Source organism: Epinephelus lanceolatus, chromosome 10 (genome assembly GCF_041903045.1).
Source record: "Epinephelus lanceolatus isolate andai-2023 chromosome 10, ASM4190304v1, whole genome shotgun sequence".
Classification (NCBI taxonomy): domain Eukaryota; kingdom Metazoa; phylum Chordata; class Actinopteri; order Perciformes; family Serranidae; genus Epinephelus; species Epinephelus lanceolatus.
This window is the reverse complement of record NC_135743.1, coordinates 46,049,772-46,066,657: the sequence shown is the minus strand read 5'-3', so window position 1 is coordinate 46,066,657 and position 16,886 is coordinate 46,049,772. Positions and strand designations below refer to the sequence as shown.

The 16,886-nt window shown below is 38.2% G+C and overlaps 1 protein-coding gene across 5 annotated transcripts in view; it reads left to right on the top strand.

Moving 5' to 3' along the window:
* wdr26a (WD repeat domain 26a) overlaps positions 1-16,886 on the top strand; it is a 167,137-nt gene that overhangs the window by 70,919 nt on the left and 79,332 nt on the right. For all 5 annotated transcript variants that reach the window (XR_004502331.2, XM_033638675.2, XM_078172043.1 and 2 more), the window contains exons 6-9: positions 7,152-7,308; positions 10,517-10,655; positions 10,766-10,906; positions 13,379-13,498. Coding sequence is in view for 4 of the 5 variants with exons in the window: in XM_033638675.2 (XP_033494566.1) it covers positions 7,152-7,308; positions 10,517-10,655; positions 10,766-10,906; positions 13,379-13,498 (557 nt within the window). In the remaining variant the exon portion in view is untranslated. The remainder of the gene's footprint in view (positions 1-7,151; positions 7,309-10,516; positions 10,656-10,765; positions 10,907-13,378; positions 13,499-16,886) is intronic.

The window sequence follows — 16,886 nt, the reverse complement described above, 5'->3', positions numbered from 1 at the left end:
CTGGAGAAAGTGTTTGGTTACTGTAGAAACATGACGGTATAACATGGTGACCTCCATAAACAAAGACCTGCTCCTTATGTAGATCATTCTAACATAACAGCTCTTATTTTCTTTTTTTCTTAAGATATTTTTTGGGGTATTTTGCCTTTAATCGATAGGACAGTCAAGCGAGAAAGGGGGAGAGAGAGAGAGGGAGTGACATGCAGCAAAGGGCCACAGACTGGAGTTGAACCCGGGCCACTGCGGCAACAACGCCTGCCCTATCCACTAAGCCACAAAGGTCCGTGTATCATTCGTTCATTCCATTTTCAATTTAAAATCAAAAATCAAAAAATGAAAAAACAGTTTGTTTTTTCATTATTCGTTTAATAATCACATTCAAAAATACAAAAAACGGTTTGTTTTTCTTATTTTTGATTTTATGCTCACATCAAAAATAGAAAATTGAAAAATGGGCCACGATGGAGGTCAGGGTACCTTCAGGCAGTTCGTTTTTTCGTTTTAAACCAAAAAACGCAAAAACGGAAATACCATGGTTTTCCCGTTTTTCCTTTTTGGTTTAAAATGAAAAAACGAGAAAATGGAGCCGTTTTTCCGTTTTTGTTGTCAGAATCAAAAAACAAAAAATGACAAAACCAAATTCAAATAAGGTCAGGGTACCTTCAGGCAGTTCGTTTTTTCGTTTTAAACCAAAAACGAAAAACGGAAATACCATGGTTTTCCCGTTTTTTTTTCCTTTTTTGGTTTAAAATGAAAAAACTGAGCCGTTTTTCCGTTTTTGTTATCAGAATCAAAAAACGAAAAACGACAAAACCAAATTCAAATAACAGCCTGATTTTGGTTTTTTGCAGATTGATTTTTTCATTTATTGTTTTGGACAAAAAGTAGAACTGTGGTGACATCAGAGGCGGAAGTAACTTCAAAATAAAAGACAGGAAGATAAGCTTGCCTAAAACTTATAAATATCCTATAAAACTTTCTCATGTATCTTTTATTTCCACTTACACCTGATGTTTTGCGCATTTTGAAAAGCTGCCTGCCATTGCCGTGAGGAACTTTTTATTCATAAAAATAGAAATAAAATGTTATGATAGCAAATTTTATGGCTACAGTAAAACTTGTTCAACCATAACGTTGCTGCTCAGAGACTAAATCGTCATGCATATTGTTCCCATGAAGGACGTATAGGGATTCCCTCAAAGGTTGTGTTTTAATATTCATTCACCGAATTGTTTGCAATAAAGTAATCGAGGATATAATAAATTATTGTGTGTGCCGTGTTGTTACTGTTAACACGGGTTTTCTCCATAACGCATCGTTGCGTCAGTGAAGTGTCAAGCTGATGTTTGTCCTTTTTACCAGCAGATGGCAGTAGGCCTATGGATTTATTTGCTGTCATTGAATGCCTGGTTTTCTCTTAGTTTCTGTTGGATTATACAGACCTGCAATTCTTCAGGTTATTGATACGGACCATTCAAATTATATGCAGTCTATATTTACTTGTATACTTTTATATTGTTGTGTCACATAGGCCTATGCATTGTTGGCAGAGATGGGCAGCATTTTAATTACATGTATTTAAAATGTTTTATCACCTACTCTGACAATAGAAATGTCACACAAAAATACATCCTGTGCCTTTTTTCAAAATCTGATTAATCGAATAAAATAATCAATGATTAATCGATTATTTTTTAAAAATATATGTTAGTGGCAGCCCTAACTGTATGCAACACATCTGATTCATATTTTTTTAACCTGTTAATGTTTCTTGTCCCTCACAAATAAACTAATAAATACATGAATACAAACACCTTAGCTACTATTGAACATTAGAATGTGATGAGGAACCTTTAATGTTCATATGAAGGCAAGTGAAGTAGCTGCTATGTTACGTTCTAATAACCTTTCCTATTTTAATTTAAACTTTTTTATGTCAACCTCCCAGTGAGGTGCAGGTTCCTCATTGCTGCCCTTTGCATTGAGGCCCTCCAGACTGGACTGCTATGGACGGAGTGTAGGGTGGTCCTCCTTACTGCTGGGCCTGACCTGTACTGGGATAACATAGTCTTGCAACAGTGAGCCTCGACAAATATCCACTTCATGAAAACTGGGATTAAAAAGTACAACTATGTTATCATTTATGACCTGGATGTGATTGCAAGTCCATAAAACCAAGCAACTGTATTGATGTCTGTGTTGTATTTGTTTAAATAGTCCTATAGCACGATGCTAGCAGCATTGTCACCCTTACGTTCCTCAGTTTGTTTATACTTTGAATATAACTAATCTAATGATCCAAACTGAATAATATTGAAGTGGCACAGTAATGACAGATTCAAAATGTAGTGTGTACCAGTTAAAGTTACTAGTATTAAGGCTAGGCTTGTGTTGACCACAACATGCGTAAAGTGGGGACCACAAGCAGTTTGATAACAAATTTTTAACAAATCTTTACTTTTCAATGAACACAAGAAAAAAAAACTCCTGTTTTGTCCTGGCTGGAATTAAAAATGAAACGGCCAGGAGACTCTCGCTGTGCTCAGCGTTGCCGGGGACGTGTCCGCCGGGAGGTTTGGACCGGTGATTCTCAGGAGCAGCACAGACTGCGCGGAGGCCCCATCTTCATCCTGCCTGAGCCATGATGACTAGGGATGTGAATCTTTGGGTACCTCACGATTCCATTTTGATTCTTGGGGTCATGATTCAATTCAAAATCGATTCTTGATTCAAAACGATTCCCGGTTCAAAAATTGATTCTTGATTCAGTACATAGGGTGTTTAATGTCTACTCCAGTCTGCTGTGCATGAAGAGAGACAGTGTGGAAAATTATGGCATGAAAGCAGAGTAAAGTATGTACAAAATTATGTCATTTTTATATTTGAAAAAGTCAAATCAACTGATTGCAATAATCAAACATACAAAGGCAAACTTAAGACAAAAGGTAACATCTGTTCATGCTTAACTTGCACAAATGAAAACTGAGTTCTCAGTGACATCAAGAATAATAGATTCAAGTTATCAAAAAATAAATTAAAAGTGCTGCTTAGGGTTGGGCATTGAGAATCGAATTGAACCTGTTCTAACATTTCCGTTTCATCAGAATCATTAAGAAGTTTTAATTTCGATTCCTCTAAACAGTTTGTAAACAATTTTAATCCGTGCTTCGTCTTTGGTTTGCAGTCCGTCGACCGCCAGTAAAACAAGGAAGAAGCAGCCACCGAAAAACAACGAAGAAGCTGCCGAAAAACAACAAAGAAGCCGCCGAAAAACAACTCACCTCATTTAGACAATGCAAACATTTTGAACCCACCTCTTAAAAGAATCAGAACAGGAATCGTTAAAATCAAACGTGCCTGATCCTAGTGCTTTTTTTTTTTTTTTTTTTTAAATTGATTCTTTGCATTAATGAATTGATGCGGAATTGTCGAAGAAAAGGATCGCGATTTTCATGTGAATCGATTTTTAAAAAAAAAAAAAAAAAAAAGCACTAGGATCAGGCATTGTTTGAATTTTAAGATATAAGTTTTATAGGATATTTATAAGTTTTATAGGCAATCTTATCTTCCTGTCTTTTATTTTGAAGTTACTTCCGCCTCTGATGTCACTGCCATTCTACTTTTTGTCCAAAACAATAGATGAAAAAATGAATCTGCAAAAAACCAAAATCAGGCTGTTATTTGAATTTGGTTTTGTCATTTTTCGTTTTTTTAATTCTGACAACAAAAACGGAAAAACGGCTCCATTTTCTCGTTTTTTCGTTTTAAACCAAAAAGGAAAAAACGGGAAAACCACGGTATTTCCGTTTTTTGTTTTTGGTTTAAAAAAACGAACTGCCTGAAGGTACCCTGACCCCTGACCCCTGACCCGTGATCTATTCCTTTTTTGTTCAGTTAGCTTAGCTCAATCGTCCGACAAACAAATAACCCATAAAATTACAATTCAACATATTCTAACAAAATCAACAACAGCTACCAACAGTTACAGTCCTTACAACCTTAGCTAATGTGTTGTCACAGGTTAGATTGTCAAAATTAAAGTAATAACAGCTTAAATCCCTGAGGATCTACGCTAGCATTAGTGACGGTTGCATCCACTCGTATGCAGTTACCTTACGTTACAGTTCCCTCAAACAATATCACGAAGCACAATACAAACCATATACACAAGTTATCTATTAAGGGTACACTACTGATAAAATCTGAAGGTGCTTAGGTGACATTTACCTAGAGTGACCATATTTTGATTTCCAAAAAAGAGGACATTCGGCCGGCCACAACATAGCCTACTTAAATGATAGCCGCAGCTTACTCAAAGATGCCTTATCATTTTAATATATTTAAAATTTATATGTATGGATAGAAAATTCAGTTATATTACAAAATAATATCTCTCGAAGACAGAAATTCATTCATTCTACTGTCTGTCCCAAATGAGAAATGAAAAAAGGAATTTGCAAAAACCAAAATTGGTTTTCTGGTTTTTCGTTTGGAAACAAAAAAGGAATAGATCACATGATTTTGTTTTTCGTTTTTGGTTTAAAATGAAAAAAGGAAAAAACCACGTGACTTCCGTTTTTGGTTTCAAACGCAAAAACGAATTGGCTGAATGTCCGCAGACCTGTTCAATATTCAATCCAAAAAGGAATAACGGTAAAACGAATCGGCAAAAAACAAAAACGGGCCGGGTTTGATTAGTTTTTCGTCATTTGATTCTGACACCAAAAATGGTTTTCTTGGGTACCCTTGTTTTTTTGTTTTGAATCAAATAACAGATTTACCGTTTTTGGTTTTTGAATTACGAATTTTCCAATGTTACCCGGACCCACGACTAAAATTTGATTTTGATTTTTCATTTGATCCAACTTGCGTGACCCGGAACTGTTACGGAAGCGCATTGCATTCACTGGATCTCATAATTACGAGATAAGGATTAAAGTCGTAATATTTCGAGAATAAAGTCATAACTGAGAAAAAGTCATAATGTTACGAGAATAAAGTTGAAATATTATGAGATTAAAGTCATAATATTACGAGAATAAAGTCGAAATATTATGAGATTAAAGTAGTAATATTTCGAGAATAAAGTCATAACAGAAAAAGTCATAATATTACGAGAGTAAAGTCGTAGTTTTTAAGGAAATAACCAACAACAAACAGAATGTCAGATTGTCTTTAATGCCATTGTAAGTAGCCTACTTAATTAGGTTCGGGAACCGGCAATGTGCCGGTTCTGTATCAGTCGAAATGCGCTGTTTGTGACTCTGGGCCCAACTCTACCACTGATTGGCCAGTCTGACATTCTTCATAATACATAAAGAACGTTAGTGAAACACATAGGCCTAACAGAAACATGCGTTCGTTTGGGGACAAGTTAGTGGTGACGTTACTTGTTCCACAGGCGAAGGACCCGGACACATACAGTAGTGTAAATACACTGGTTGTAAGTAACTTTTAGCATACGTGAGTCTTTGTGACTCTTGTCTCTTGTCCCCTAACTAACGCTTGTTTCTGTTTCACTAACGATATTTTCACCAGATTAAGTCACATCCCGTTATTTCCCGTTATTTCCTCTGTAAACCTAACGTTACAGCAGCCTACAAGCATGCTGTGTCAATAAATCAGCTCAGACACTGTTAGAAATGTAGTATTTAGCCTAATAACATCATGCTACAGCAGTAATAACGTCAACTTTGGTCAAATGGCTCTAGCTCTCCCGGTAAATGTCATGTCAACTCTGGACACATTTTTCCTGTATGTTGACATAATGGCCGCGTTTCCCAGATCGCTTTTAGCTAAAGAGGATCTTTCACTAAGAAGGAGTTGTAAGATTGAGCTGACCCACTCTTAAAACTCTTCTTAGCCACCAAACACTCACAGACCAGCCACGGCAGGCACATTAATATTAGGCCTACACTAAGCAAGGAGATGTTACAGCAGTGCGCGCCGTATATATTTTGATCTATTTTATACTTCAGATTTATATTGTTAGGCATTAACTGGTGACAGAAAAGAGCTACCACGGTGCTGAAACTAAATCAATCGATGTCAGGCACATGGATCACCCACCACTTCATCATCGCACAAGTCACACACAGCCTACTTATTTTCGTCTTATTATTATTTTTCTTCCGCCAGATTTCGGTGCGTAACTTGTGCCACAGTTGAGCGCACACAGGGTCTTCATAAAACATAGATTCAAGATTCAATATGCACAGTAAGGACACGCGTTTCCCTGCAGAATGAAATTCGTTCTTTTCTGTCACCAATTAATATAATTAATTATATTAATAATAATAATAACAATATCAATCTGAAGTATGAAATAGATCAAAATATATACCGTGCGCACTGTTGTAACATCGCCTTGCTTAGTGTAATACTCGTAATTTACAATATTTACACATTATAATAAAGATATGGGATATAGTCAAGATGACACCACCCAAGTGGCAGCTGGTTACAGTAGTTCCGACCCCCCTTCGTGGATGTGCAGTATGTGGTTCTGAGCTAGGCAGTGGCCAATGTGGCACCTTTCCTGATCTCGAAATTACGAGATCCTGATCTCGAAATTACGAGATCTTGTAATTACGAGATCCTAAGGTGTCTATTTTTTTTTTTTATTTTTTTTTTTTATCCAGTGAATGCAATACGCTTCCGTAGAAAATAGTTCCGGGTCACGCAAGTTGGATCAAATGAAAAATCAAAATCAAATTTCAATCGTGGCCCATTTTTCGATTTGCTATTTTTGATGTGAGCATAAAATCAAAAACAAGAAAAACAAACCGTTTTTTGTATTTTCGAATGTGATTAATAAACGTATAATGAAAAAACAAACCATTTTTTCGTTTTTTGATTTTAAATTGAAAATTGAATGAACGAATGATACACGGACCCACCAATGCCCGAACAGTTCTTATTTTCAATTCACTATACACTAAAGAAAAATATCATATTATATTATATTATATTATATTATATTATATTAATCCACATGCTCACCTGCATTCAGCCTGCAGAGGTAGAAGCCCAGCTTCTGCTACTTGGTGTGTGTAACAATTTGTGTTCTAGATGATTCCATACATTTTTTTAATGTATGGAATGGTCACTGTGTTTTGAACTAATTAGAATCTTTCTGTGTTTGTATGCAGCATACCTGCCTCCATCAGTGATGCTGCCTCCTCGCCGCCTGCAGACTCTTCTGAAGCAGGCGATTGAGCTGCAAAGGGAGCGCTGCCTCTACCACAACACCAAATTGGACAGTGGACTGGACTCTGTGTCTCTGCTGCTGGACCACGCCTGCAGCAGGTAAGGCCGGAGACATACTTGGTTTTAACCATGCGTTTGCGTAGACAGCCAGCCCCCGCCATGAACAGAATTGTTCACCTATTTGCTTATATACTATGTGTGTTACCGGGGATTCCACTAGACAGCACACCAGATAACTTAGACCATATAGAACATGCAGATTTGCATGATGTAAACAATAAACTTGGCAATACTTGAGGAGGTCACTGTATTGTTCATTCTGAGATGAGCATGGATCACAGCAGAAAAAGTGGTGGTGGGTTTCTTTTTCTCATTCTACCAACACTGCCCTGACCATTCATGTGAGTATTACATCTTGCGGACACATTGCTTTAATTTCTGAGGACGTGCACAACCAACATTTCAGACGATGGATGCATGTGAACGCGAACATTACATGCCCACATTCAACCATAAATGGTTAATGCAAAGCACCACATGAATGTTGATGCATAGACATTAGGGCTGCAACTAACGATTATTTTCATTGTCGACTAATCTGTCGATTATTTTTTCGATTGGTCGACTAATCATTTTACCAAAAAATGTGTTAAAATGTTGTTAAATGTCGGTCTGTCTCTCCCAAACCCCAAAATTATGTCATCTAATGTCTTGTTTTGTCATCACGCCAAAGGGTTTTAATTCACCGTCATGGGAGAGTGTGTAAAGCTGCCAATATTTGAACGTAAGAAGCTGCAATAACAGTATTTTGGGGTACTTTTATAGTACTTTTCTATGAAAAATTACTCAAACCGATTAGTCGACTAATTGTTGCAGCCCTAATAGACATGAGCCGGCTGGTCAGTGGTTCCTCAAGGTGATTAATGGCAACAACCAAATGGAAAAAAAGAAAATGAATTTTGTTGACACAGAAATGTTGCTGTTTGTATGTCAGGTGGAGGCAATTAAATATTGAGCGAGATTTCATTTAGGATTTGAGTTGACTTATATTTTACGATCAGAAGGTGCCTATGGAAAAGTTATGGCTCACTAGCACAAGCACTATGGAGCTACATTTGTTTCTTTATTATTCAAAACTTTTTAACTTGCAAGCAAAGAGTACTCATTTATAAGCAAAATGATCACACGTTTGTACTTACAAACTTGATTTTTGATTGCAGTTCAAGAAATATGCTCTCAAAACAGTTTTATATGATTGCAACAAAAAGACACAAAAATCTCCATAAAGCACAAGTAATACTGCTGTATTTAAATATTTATTTAGTGGATCTATAAGAAACATGACATGAATTCAAATGTGTCATTATACATACAATGATTCCTCACATTTAATGTCAATAGTCTGGCTTCAGTTCACCAGCTCACCATCTGTGTCGCCAGTTTCCCCTATCTCCAAAATGTGCGTATGCATGGATCAGTTTTCCTAAATTTACACGCATTTCCTTCTCAAATTTTCCTTATAAATCCCAATTTATGCTCAGAAAGTGGTATACGCACTAGAGGTGTGCAGTATCATATCATTCATGATAGGGCTGTCAGAATGAACTTCGCTATTTGAAAACAATTCGAATTATTGTAAAAATAAGCATATTCGACGTTGGAAACTAAGGTTCGAATATTTGACTTCCGGTACGACGCAAATAGGCCTGGGACGATTAGTGATCAAATCGTATATTGCCGATTGGAGGGTTGCCAGGTGATTTGCTAGATATCAAGGCGATTTTGAAAAAAAAACAAACAAAAAAACGGCACTCTACCGTGCATGAAGAGATGTTTTTTGGGGAAATACATGACTGTCAGAGAAGCCCTGTTTACAAACAGAGCTACAATCCATCTCCTCTCTCTCTTCTCAGCAGAGGGTACCCTGTCAGCCCTGCGCTGACAGTGACAGGGTGCATCTCTTTGATCCGAAGTGACACAGCCCGTTTGCTCATGCTTCGGGGTCGTTCAATAGAGTAATTGCAAATAAATATTGTTTTAATGTGTAACTATTGAAATGTTCACAAGGGCTTTCATAAATTCCTACAATGTTGCGGCACTGCCGCCTTTGCAGGTTAAAAGTTAATGACAGTGACTTGAAGTGAGGAGGAGCAACACGTCTCCGGCTTGTCAGCGCAGCGCTGACAAGCCGGAGACGCTCACTTTTGCATGTGATGCAAAATATTAAAATAACGTCATAACACAAAAAATATAAAAATGCGGTGGTAGGTCTAGGCTATAGCCTATACCAAGGAAAAATTCGAATATTATTCGAATTTTTAACATAAAAAACATTAAAAATTCAAATCTGATTTTGGGGGAAGATTGACAGCCCTAGTTCATGATAATACTGGCATAATTTTTGATATGATATGAGAAATTCATATCATGATAACTGCAATATTTTGAGTTGTTGACATATTGACGTCATACTGTTACCCACAGCAACAACAAGCATGGCTGAAAGCGAAATTATTACTGACTCGGCGGTGGTCCCCAAAATAGGAGCACCTTCAGTAGTGTGAAATAAACTGTGACATCCTGAATATTTTATGAACAGCCCCGGACTCCTCAGACTCTTTTAGCGACTAATCGCTCAGAGGGATCTCATTCAGTAGCTCATCTGTCAGTAGCACAGCGTCTCTCCCTCTTCTTTCTCACTGTGCACATAAGGGGGTTGGTGTCGTCAAGTGATTTTGTCATAAACCTTTGACAATGTGAACCTATGTAACACTCACAGCTCGACAAAAAACTGTATATGTGTGAATGTGCAATAGTTATAGCAGCACAACAGCCTGTCCCAGGTTACAGCATGATGATTAGAGGAGAAATGGCAGAGCATAAAGGTCCAGATTGGACAAAAACAACTCAATCATTTAGGATTTTGCTAAAAGAGAAATTGCCTGTTGATTTATATATAAATAGATCCCAGGGTACATTTTTTGTATCTGTATCTGCAAACTGTTTAAATGTGTAATTTACGGTAGATTTGATTTTGTTGTACTATTAATATTGTATAAAGAATCTGAATCTCACTCTGAGTTGCTTTTGTTAACTAAAGAAATGAGAGATAATTTTTGTTTAGTTTATACTGAATATTTAAAGGCAAGCTGTTAGGTTGACACGTAAAACTATGCCACTTATTTTGTTGCAATTCTGTGTTCTTAAATTAATAGTAAGATATTTTTTCACTAATTTGTCATATTATTAAGAGTATTGATAGCATGATGAAGCTTGATGTCTGCCTATGTGTGTTCCTAATCTCTAGGAAACAGTTCCCCTGCTACACTCAGCAGATTCTCACTGAACACTGCAATGAAGTCTGGTTTTGCAAGTTTTCCAATAACGGCACAAAACTGGCAACCGGGTCCAAAGACACCACCGTCATTGTGTGGCACGTGGACATGGTAATCAGCCACTTATTCAGCATCAGTTTTAGTTCAGACAAGAAAAAATGAGTTGGCATGTGAGAGTTATAAGAACCAGATAACTGACTGGTTTGTGTGTTGGTTGACAGGAAACCCACCAGTTGAAGTTGGTGAAGACTCTGGAGGGTCATGCTTATGGTGTTTCATACCTGGCCTGGAGCCCTGATGATGTCTACCTGATAGCCTGTGGTCCTGATGACTGCTCTGAGCTGTGGCTCTGGAATGTACAGGTATAAATATTAAAAATAATGATATAATAAAAGTTATTCATCATTCAAGAAATCAACACCAGTTCACTGGTTCACTTAGTACAGTGGCCAGCACTAAGTTACAATACAACTTTTACTAAAAATCTGCTCTATAAGCGTCAATAAATACAGTCCACCTTTTCCAACATTCTTCAAATAAGGCTGAGTCTCAGTTCAAAGGTTTATTTTTGGAACAAAAATTTCATGCATCACATTAAACCAGTCAGTTAAAGGAGATGGTTCTTGATGTAACCATATTTTCATGATCACTTTTTTGCTGGGAACCAGCATAATTCTAAAAATGTACATACTGGAGAGGCCAGGGCCTCTTTCCCAAGTATAGGACCTGAAAACTAATATCAGTCTTCAGATTTAACACCTTTTTCACGCTATCTTTAATTGATCTCCAAAACTGAAGGATTCCAGGGCATTCCCAAAACATGTGATAATGAGCTGCTCTCTCTTCTCCACAGCCTCTTCAACATGCTGTCTGCTTCACCTTACACTGTTTGATTGCTGGTGTTATAAAGTATCTGACCATATTTTTCCAGTTAAACTCTCTCCAGGACAATGAGTTGGTTGATTTCCATAGCTTGTTTTTTTAAGTTTTCCCACTCCTCCTTTGATATTTTGAAAGTTTCCCTGACTTTCCCACTTTTCTTTTATATAAAACATGTCACCCGACTTTAAACTTAGAGACCCTTATATAATCTAGATATTGTTTTATGACCTGGCTCAGCTGTATATGCTGAGCTAAACACATTTAGTTTGCCAGATCCAGAACTAAGATTTTCCAGATCTTCTTTACTTAATGTCTCATCACCATGGTTCCTCAGCTGTAGAAATCTACAAAAATCCTGCCTGGCCAAGCCATATTGCTCCCTCGGGTAGCTACAACATGTCTGACACACTGTCAGCTGGTTATTGGCTTCCTTCCTCTCGGACTAAGTTGTGATCCACATTTAGAAAACTCCTACAAATATAACAACAATGAAAATAATTGAATGGCCACTGCTGTCACCTCTGATGTGAATATAAATCAGAACAGGCTACTGGCCATTCATATCTAAATTGAGGCTGCTAGGATCATTCTGCATTATTTATGTATTTTTTTTATTTTTGCACACTCAAACTTCCTGAGAGCAGACCGTAAACAGATGATGAGAGTCCCTGCAAGAAAAGGCAGCATTTTATAGATATCAGTTATGTACTAATAGCAAATAGTGTATTAAGTATTGCAAAATGCTTAATGTAGCACATGAAATTGGGATTATTTCATTATCTACAATTAACCATGCAGCTCTAGGTCAAATGCAGTTCTTGCTCATAATTAGAAACAGTGGGTTGTTAACTCCTCCATGACCACCAGCTGTCACAGCCTGTCCATCTGTCACACACTCATCACAAACTCCACTCCAAACACATTCTTCATGGTCCAAGGAATTCCCAGTCTTGGTAGCAGAGCGGCTGTCTATTTGTTGCTGTTGATAATGTCAGCTCACTGTACAGAGTTGACACCCCCCTGTTCTTTGCTCTAATTAGTTGACCCACATTGTTCTTTCCAGCTTCTGTAGCACCAACACAAACACTTAAAAGAATCATGTAGGGGAAACACTGCGCAGGAACCTTTCACCCTGCTACCATCTTGACAAGTGATACAGGAGTTTCTGCTGCCATACCACCAAACTAAAGAGCAGCTTCTCTCCTCAGGCTGTGAGACTCCTTGGCTCCACCTCATCCTCCACACTCCACCATAAAAAAGAGTTTATTATTTGTTGTGGTAAGTGCTATATCATAGGCAACTGGACTTGCTTGCGTTTCTTGAAGACATTGCGCTTCTCATCTAAGAAGCTTCTTCAGTTCTAAATGACTGGAACGAAGTTGCAGGCTATAAACCCTGTGTGGGTGAGAACCCTTGCAGAGTCGTAGGGGTCACGTGAGCTCGTAGTTTCAGAGTTGTTAACGACTCAGAGTTAACGATTTTGAAATTAAGAGCTCACATGACTGTTAGAACTGAAGAAGCTTCTTGGATGAGAGGCGAAACGTCTTCGATATAGCACTTACGATTACCATGACCTAGATGACTGAGAATCTTCACCGACAAACATATGTGTTCTGGTTTTCTTTTGTAGCATGAGGAGACTACAACTGCCCTTTATTGTGCAACCCTGTGTTGTACAATGACAATAATAAACCTACCAAAACTGCTCCAGTCACTGTCATGTAAAAAGGCGCAGGACTCTGTGAATGCAGCCATACTGCATTCTCATTGCATTTAGTCTTTTTCACCCAACTCAAACCTGAAGGTAGATCTGTAACCACTAATGAGAAATGGGATTTCAGGCAGTTAGAAGGTCACATGACAGAAAAATAAATCAGTGTGTTGTAGGGTGAGTTACTGATCTTTTCAGTCATGTTTTTCTCCCCCCCCCCCCCCCCCCTTCTGTTGTCCAGACGGGGGAGTTACGAACAAAGATGAGTCAGTCTCATGAGGATAGTCTGACCAGTGTGGCCTGGAATCCAGATGGTAAACGCTTCGTCACCGGCGGCCAGAGAGGCCAGTTCTACCAGTGTGTGAGTATCTTTCACAGTACACAAACAATGCTGTGAGTGCCCACAGGCTCTGAGCATTACATATGGTCCATACTTTTTAGTTTTGAAAAAAAATTACATTTATAGAGGTGCACTGATAGTACGTAAATCACAGAACAATGACATTTAGATAACTAAACATTGAGACTCTTTTGTCTTATAAAGTAGCATACCAGTGTGATCTGGGTTTCATCTGAGCTAGTATGTATACTGAACAATAAATGAAATACAAAACTTTTGTTTCTGTTCCCATTTTTCACAGGTTCATGTGAAAGATTATTTATGCACTGAGAAGATATATTTCACTCAAATGTTGGTCACAAATTTGTTAAAATCAGTTTTAGTGAGAACATTCCTTTTCCAAGATAATCCATCCACCTGACAGGTGTGACATATCAAGATGCTGATTAAACAGCATCATTACTACACAGGTGTGCCTTGGGATGGTCACAGTAAAAGGACTCTCTAAAATGACACAACACAATGCACAGATGTCCCAAGTTTTGAGGGAGAGTGCCATTGGGATGCTGACTGCAGGGATGTCCAGAGCTGTTCATTTTACAACCAAAAGACATCTCCAAGGTTGTTTCCATGAATTTGTCAGTACATCCGACCAGCCTCACAACTGCAAGGTACACAAGGGGCAACCTTGTGTATCCACACCAGCTCAGGACCTCAACATCCAGCATCTTCACCTGCAAGATTGTCTGAGACAAGCCACCTGAACAGCTGATGCAACAGTTGGTTTGCACAGCCAAAGAATTTCTGCAGAATCTGTCAGAAATAGTCTCAGTCAGGCCAACTGCATGCTCATTGTCCTCATCAGGGCCTTGACCTGACAGCAGTTCGTGGTCAGAACCCACTTGTACAGTATCTTGTTTGATAATTAGGCCTGCTATGCTTGTGTCTGACAGGCTATGTTGTATTTGTTAATGTCAGGTTGTCATAATAATACCTCTCAACATTGTCAACTTTGAATAAAAAAAATTACATAATTGACCAAATAACACTTTAAGCTACAGTTGGTCACTTTTAAGAAAATAAGTTTTTGCCGTAGTAACTGAAAGAAGTACATGAGAAAAGTAGAGGTGGTTATTATGGGCTGAAAGATGTGCCACCAGAAACTGAATTTGAATCATTTATATTTAGGGCCCGAGCGAGGTCCCTATTGTTTTTCTCCTGATTATTTATTTATTTATTTATTTTTAATTATTTTTTTTTTCTTCCGCCAAAATGATCGCATGTTTCACTACCTGAACATACCCCAAAACTCAGCAAACTTGGAATATAAGTCACACCTGGCGAAAAATTTTATAATCTATTGTCCTCTGGAATTTCCACCACTAGGTGGCGCTATTATTAAAAATGCGTTTTGGCTCATAACTCCCATATACTTTGTTGCACATTCAAAAACCTTATATCCACGCGTTCAGTGAATTGTGCTGAATCTTGTGGTAAAGGCCACGCCCATTTCTGCATTTTTTCCCCGCAAATTCGCAAAATGTCACAAACCTACTTTTTCGAACTCCTCCCAGGCAGTTTCACCGATTGGCATGAAACTTTGCACACAGCATCTGTGGACCCTCTCGACAAAAAGTTATTAAAAGAATTTCGATATTCCAAACAATACTCAAGTTATTAAATAGCAACTTCCTGCAGATTTCGTTCTAAACAGGAAGTGCTGCATATATCCACATTGGTGTATCCGAATGACATGAAACTTAGGTTACCACTTCCCCATGAGCCCCTGAGGCTCTGTGCAAAATTTCGGGTGATGACCACAAGGTGGCGCCTTTTAAATTGAAGTATTTTATATCTCAACATCGGTTGGGCGGATTAACACAAAACTTGGTATAATTATTGTCAATGCCCTCCTGAGGATATCTGACGAAGAACTTACCGATCTGCCACTAGGTGGCGCTCTGGTGGCCGTCTAATTTAATATTTGGCACTGTGCCAACACCATAACACTCATGGAAATAAAATTGATAGGGGTGGTATAGACTGGACCCTGTAACTCACACACCAAAAATGACCAGCAGGTGGCGCTATTTTCAATGCAAAAGTGTTTTTGGCCCACAACTCCCACATAACATGTTGCATGTTTTGAAACCTTATATCAAAGTGTTCCCTGAATTCAGCTGAATTGTGTGATGTAAGGCACGCCCACTTTTGCACTGAATTTCCATTCGCAAAATCACGAACAATGAAAAACTTACTTTTTCGAACTCCTAAGCAATTTGACTAATTTGCACCAAACTTTGCATGAAGCATCTGTGGACCCTCCTGACAAAAAGTTATTAAAAGAATTTTGATAGTCCAAAAAACGGCCAAAATATAAAACAACAAATTCCTGCACATTGTTTTCAAAACAGACAGTCTTTCATATCTTGACCAAATACAGTCGGATTACCACAACACTTTTGCTAATTGTGTTCCATGGCCCGATGAGGGTTTGTGCTCATAAATATTGGAAAAATACATACGTTGGTTGGGTGCTTACCTGTATATTGGAAATGTAAGTAAGCGATAACGTTTTTTTTTTTTTTATTACAGCTGACAAGACATTTAGGTGCACGCCCCCCGACGGCAGCATGCCGCGTGCGCGTGGACTGCGAGGGCCCATTCATTGCTGCTTGCAGCTTTAATTAGGGCCCGAGCACCTAGCGGTGCGAGGACCCTATTGAAATGCAAGGATTTTTTATTATTATTCTTCTTATTCTTCCTCCAAATGAATTGCCTTTTTGGGAGGCTTAACATACCCGAAAACTCATGAAACTTTGCACACATCTCAGAACTGGTGAAAAATTTGATATTTTAAGGGTCTTGTGCGCTGGTTCCAAAAAATGACTCAGTAGCGCCCCCTACAAAAGTTTGAGGAAACAGCCCCTGAAGCTAGTTTAACTCACATGTATGAAACTTGGCAGGCTTACGTAACGCGCAGAAACGTACAAAAAAGCCTCTTGGAGGCATCCTCTAAACCCAGAGGGTTTAATTTTGATGTCTTGCCATGAAACAGGAAATTGCTATAAATTTGGAGTAAATGGTCCGTTGTCCACCAAACTTGACATGATTCATATTTGTCCCACCCTGAACACATTTATATGACAATATTCCGTGATAGTCATAGCGCCACCTAGTGTCGAAAGGAAGTACTTCTTACCAGACACTTATCTTTGGATTCACCTGAAATTTCAGTGCTGTGGTCTATATTTGATGTACACAAACGTGACATATCATTAGTGTCTATGCGCGCTGCAGAGGGTTTACTTTTGATGTCTTGCCATGAAACAGGAAATTGCTATAAATTTGGAGTAAATGGTCTGTTATCCACCAAACTTGACATGATTCATATTTGTCCCACCCTGAA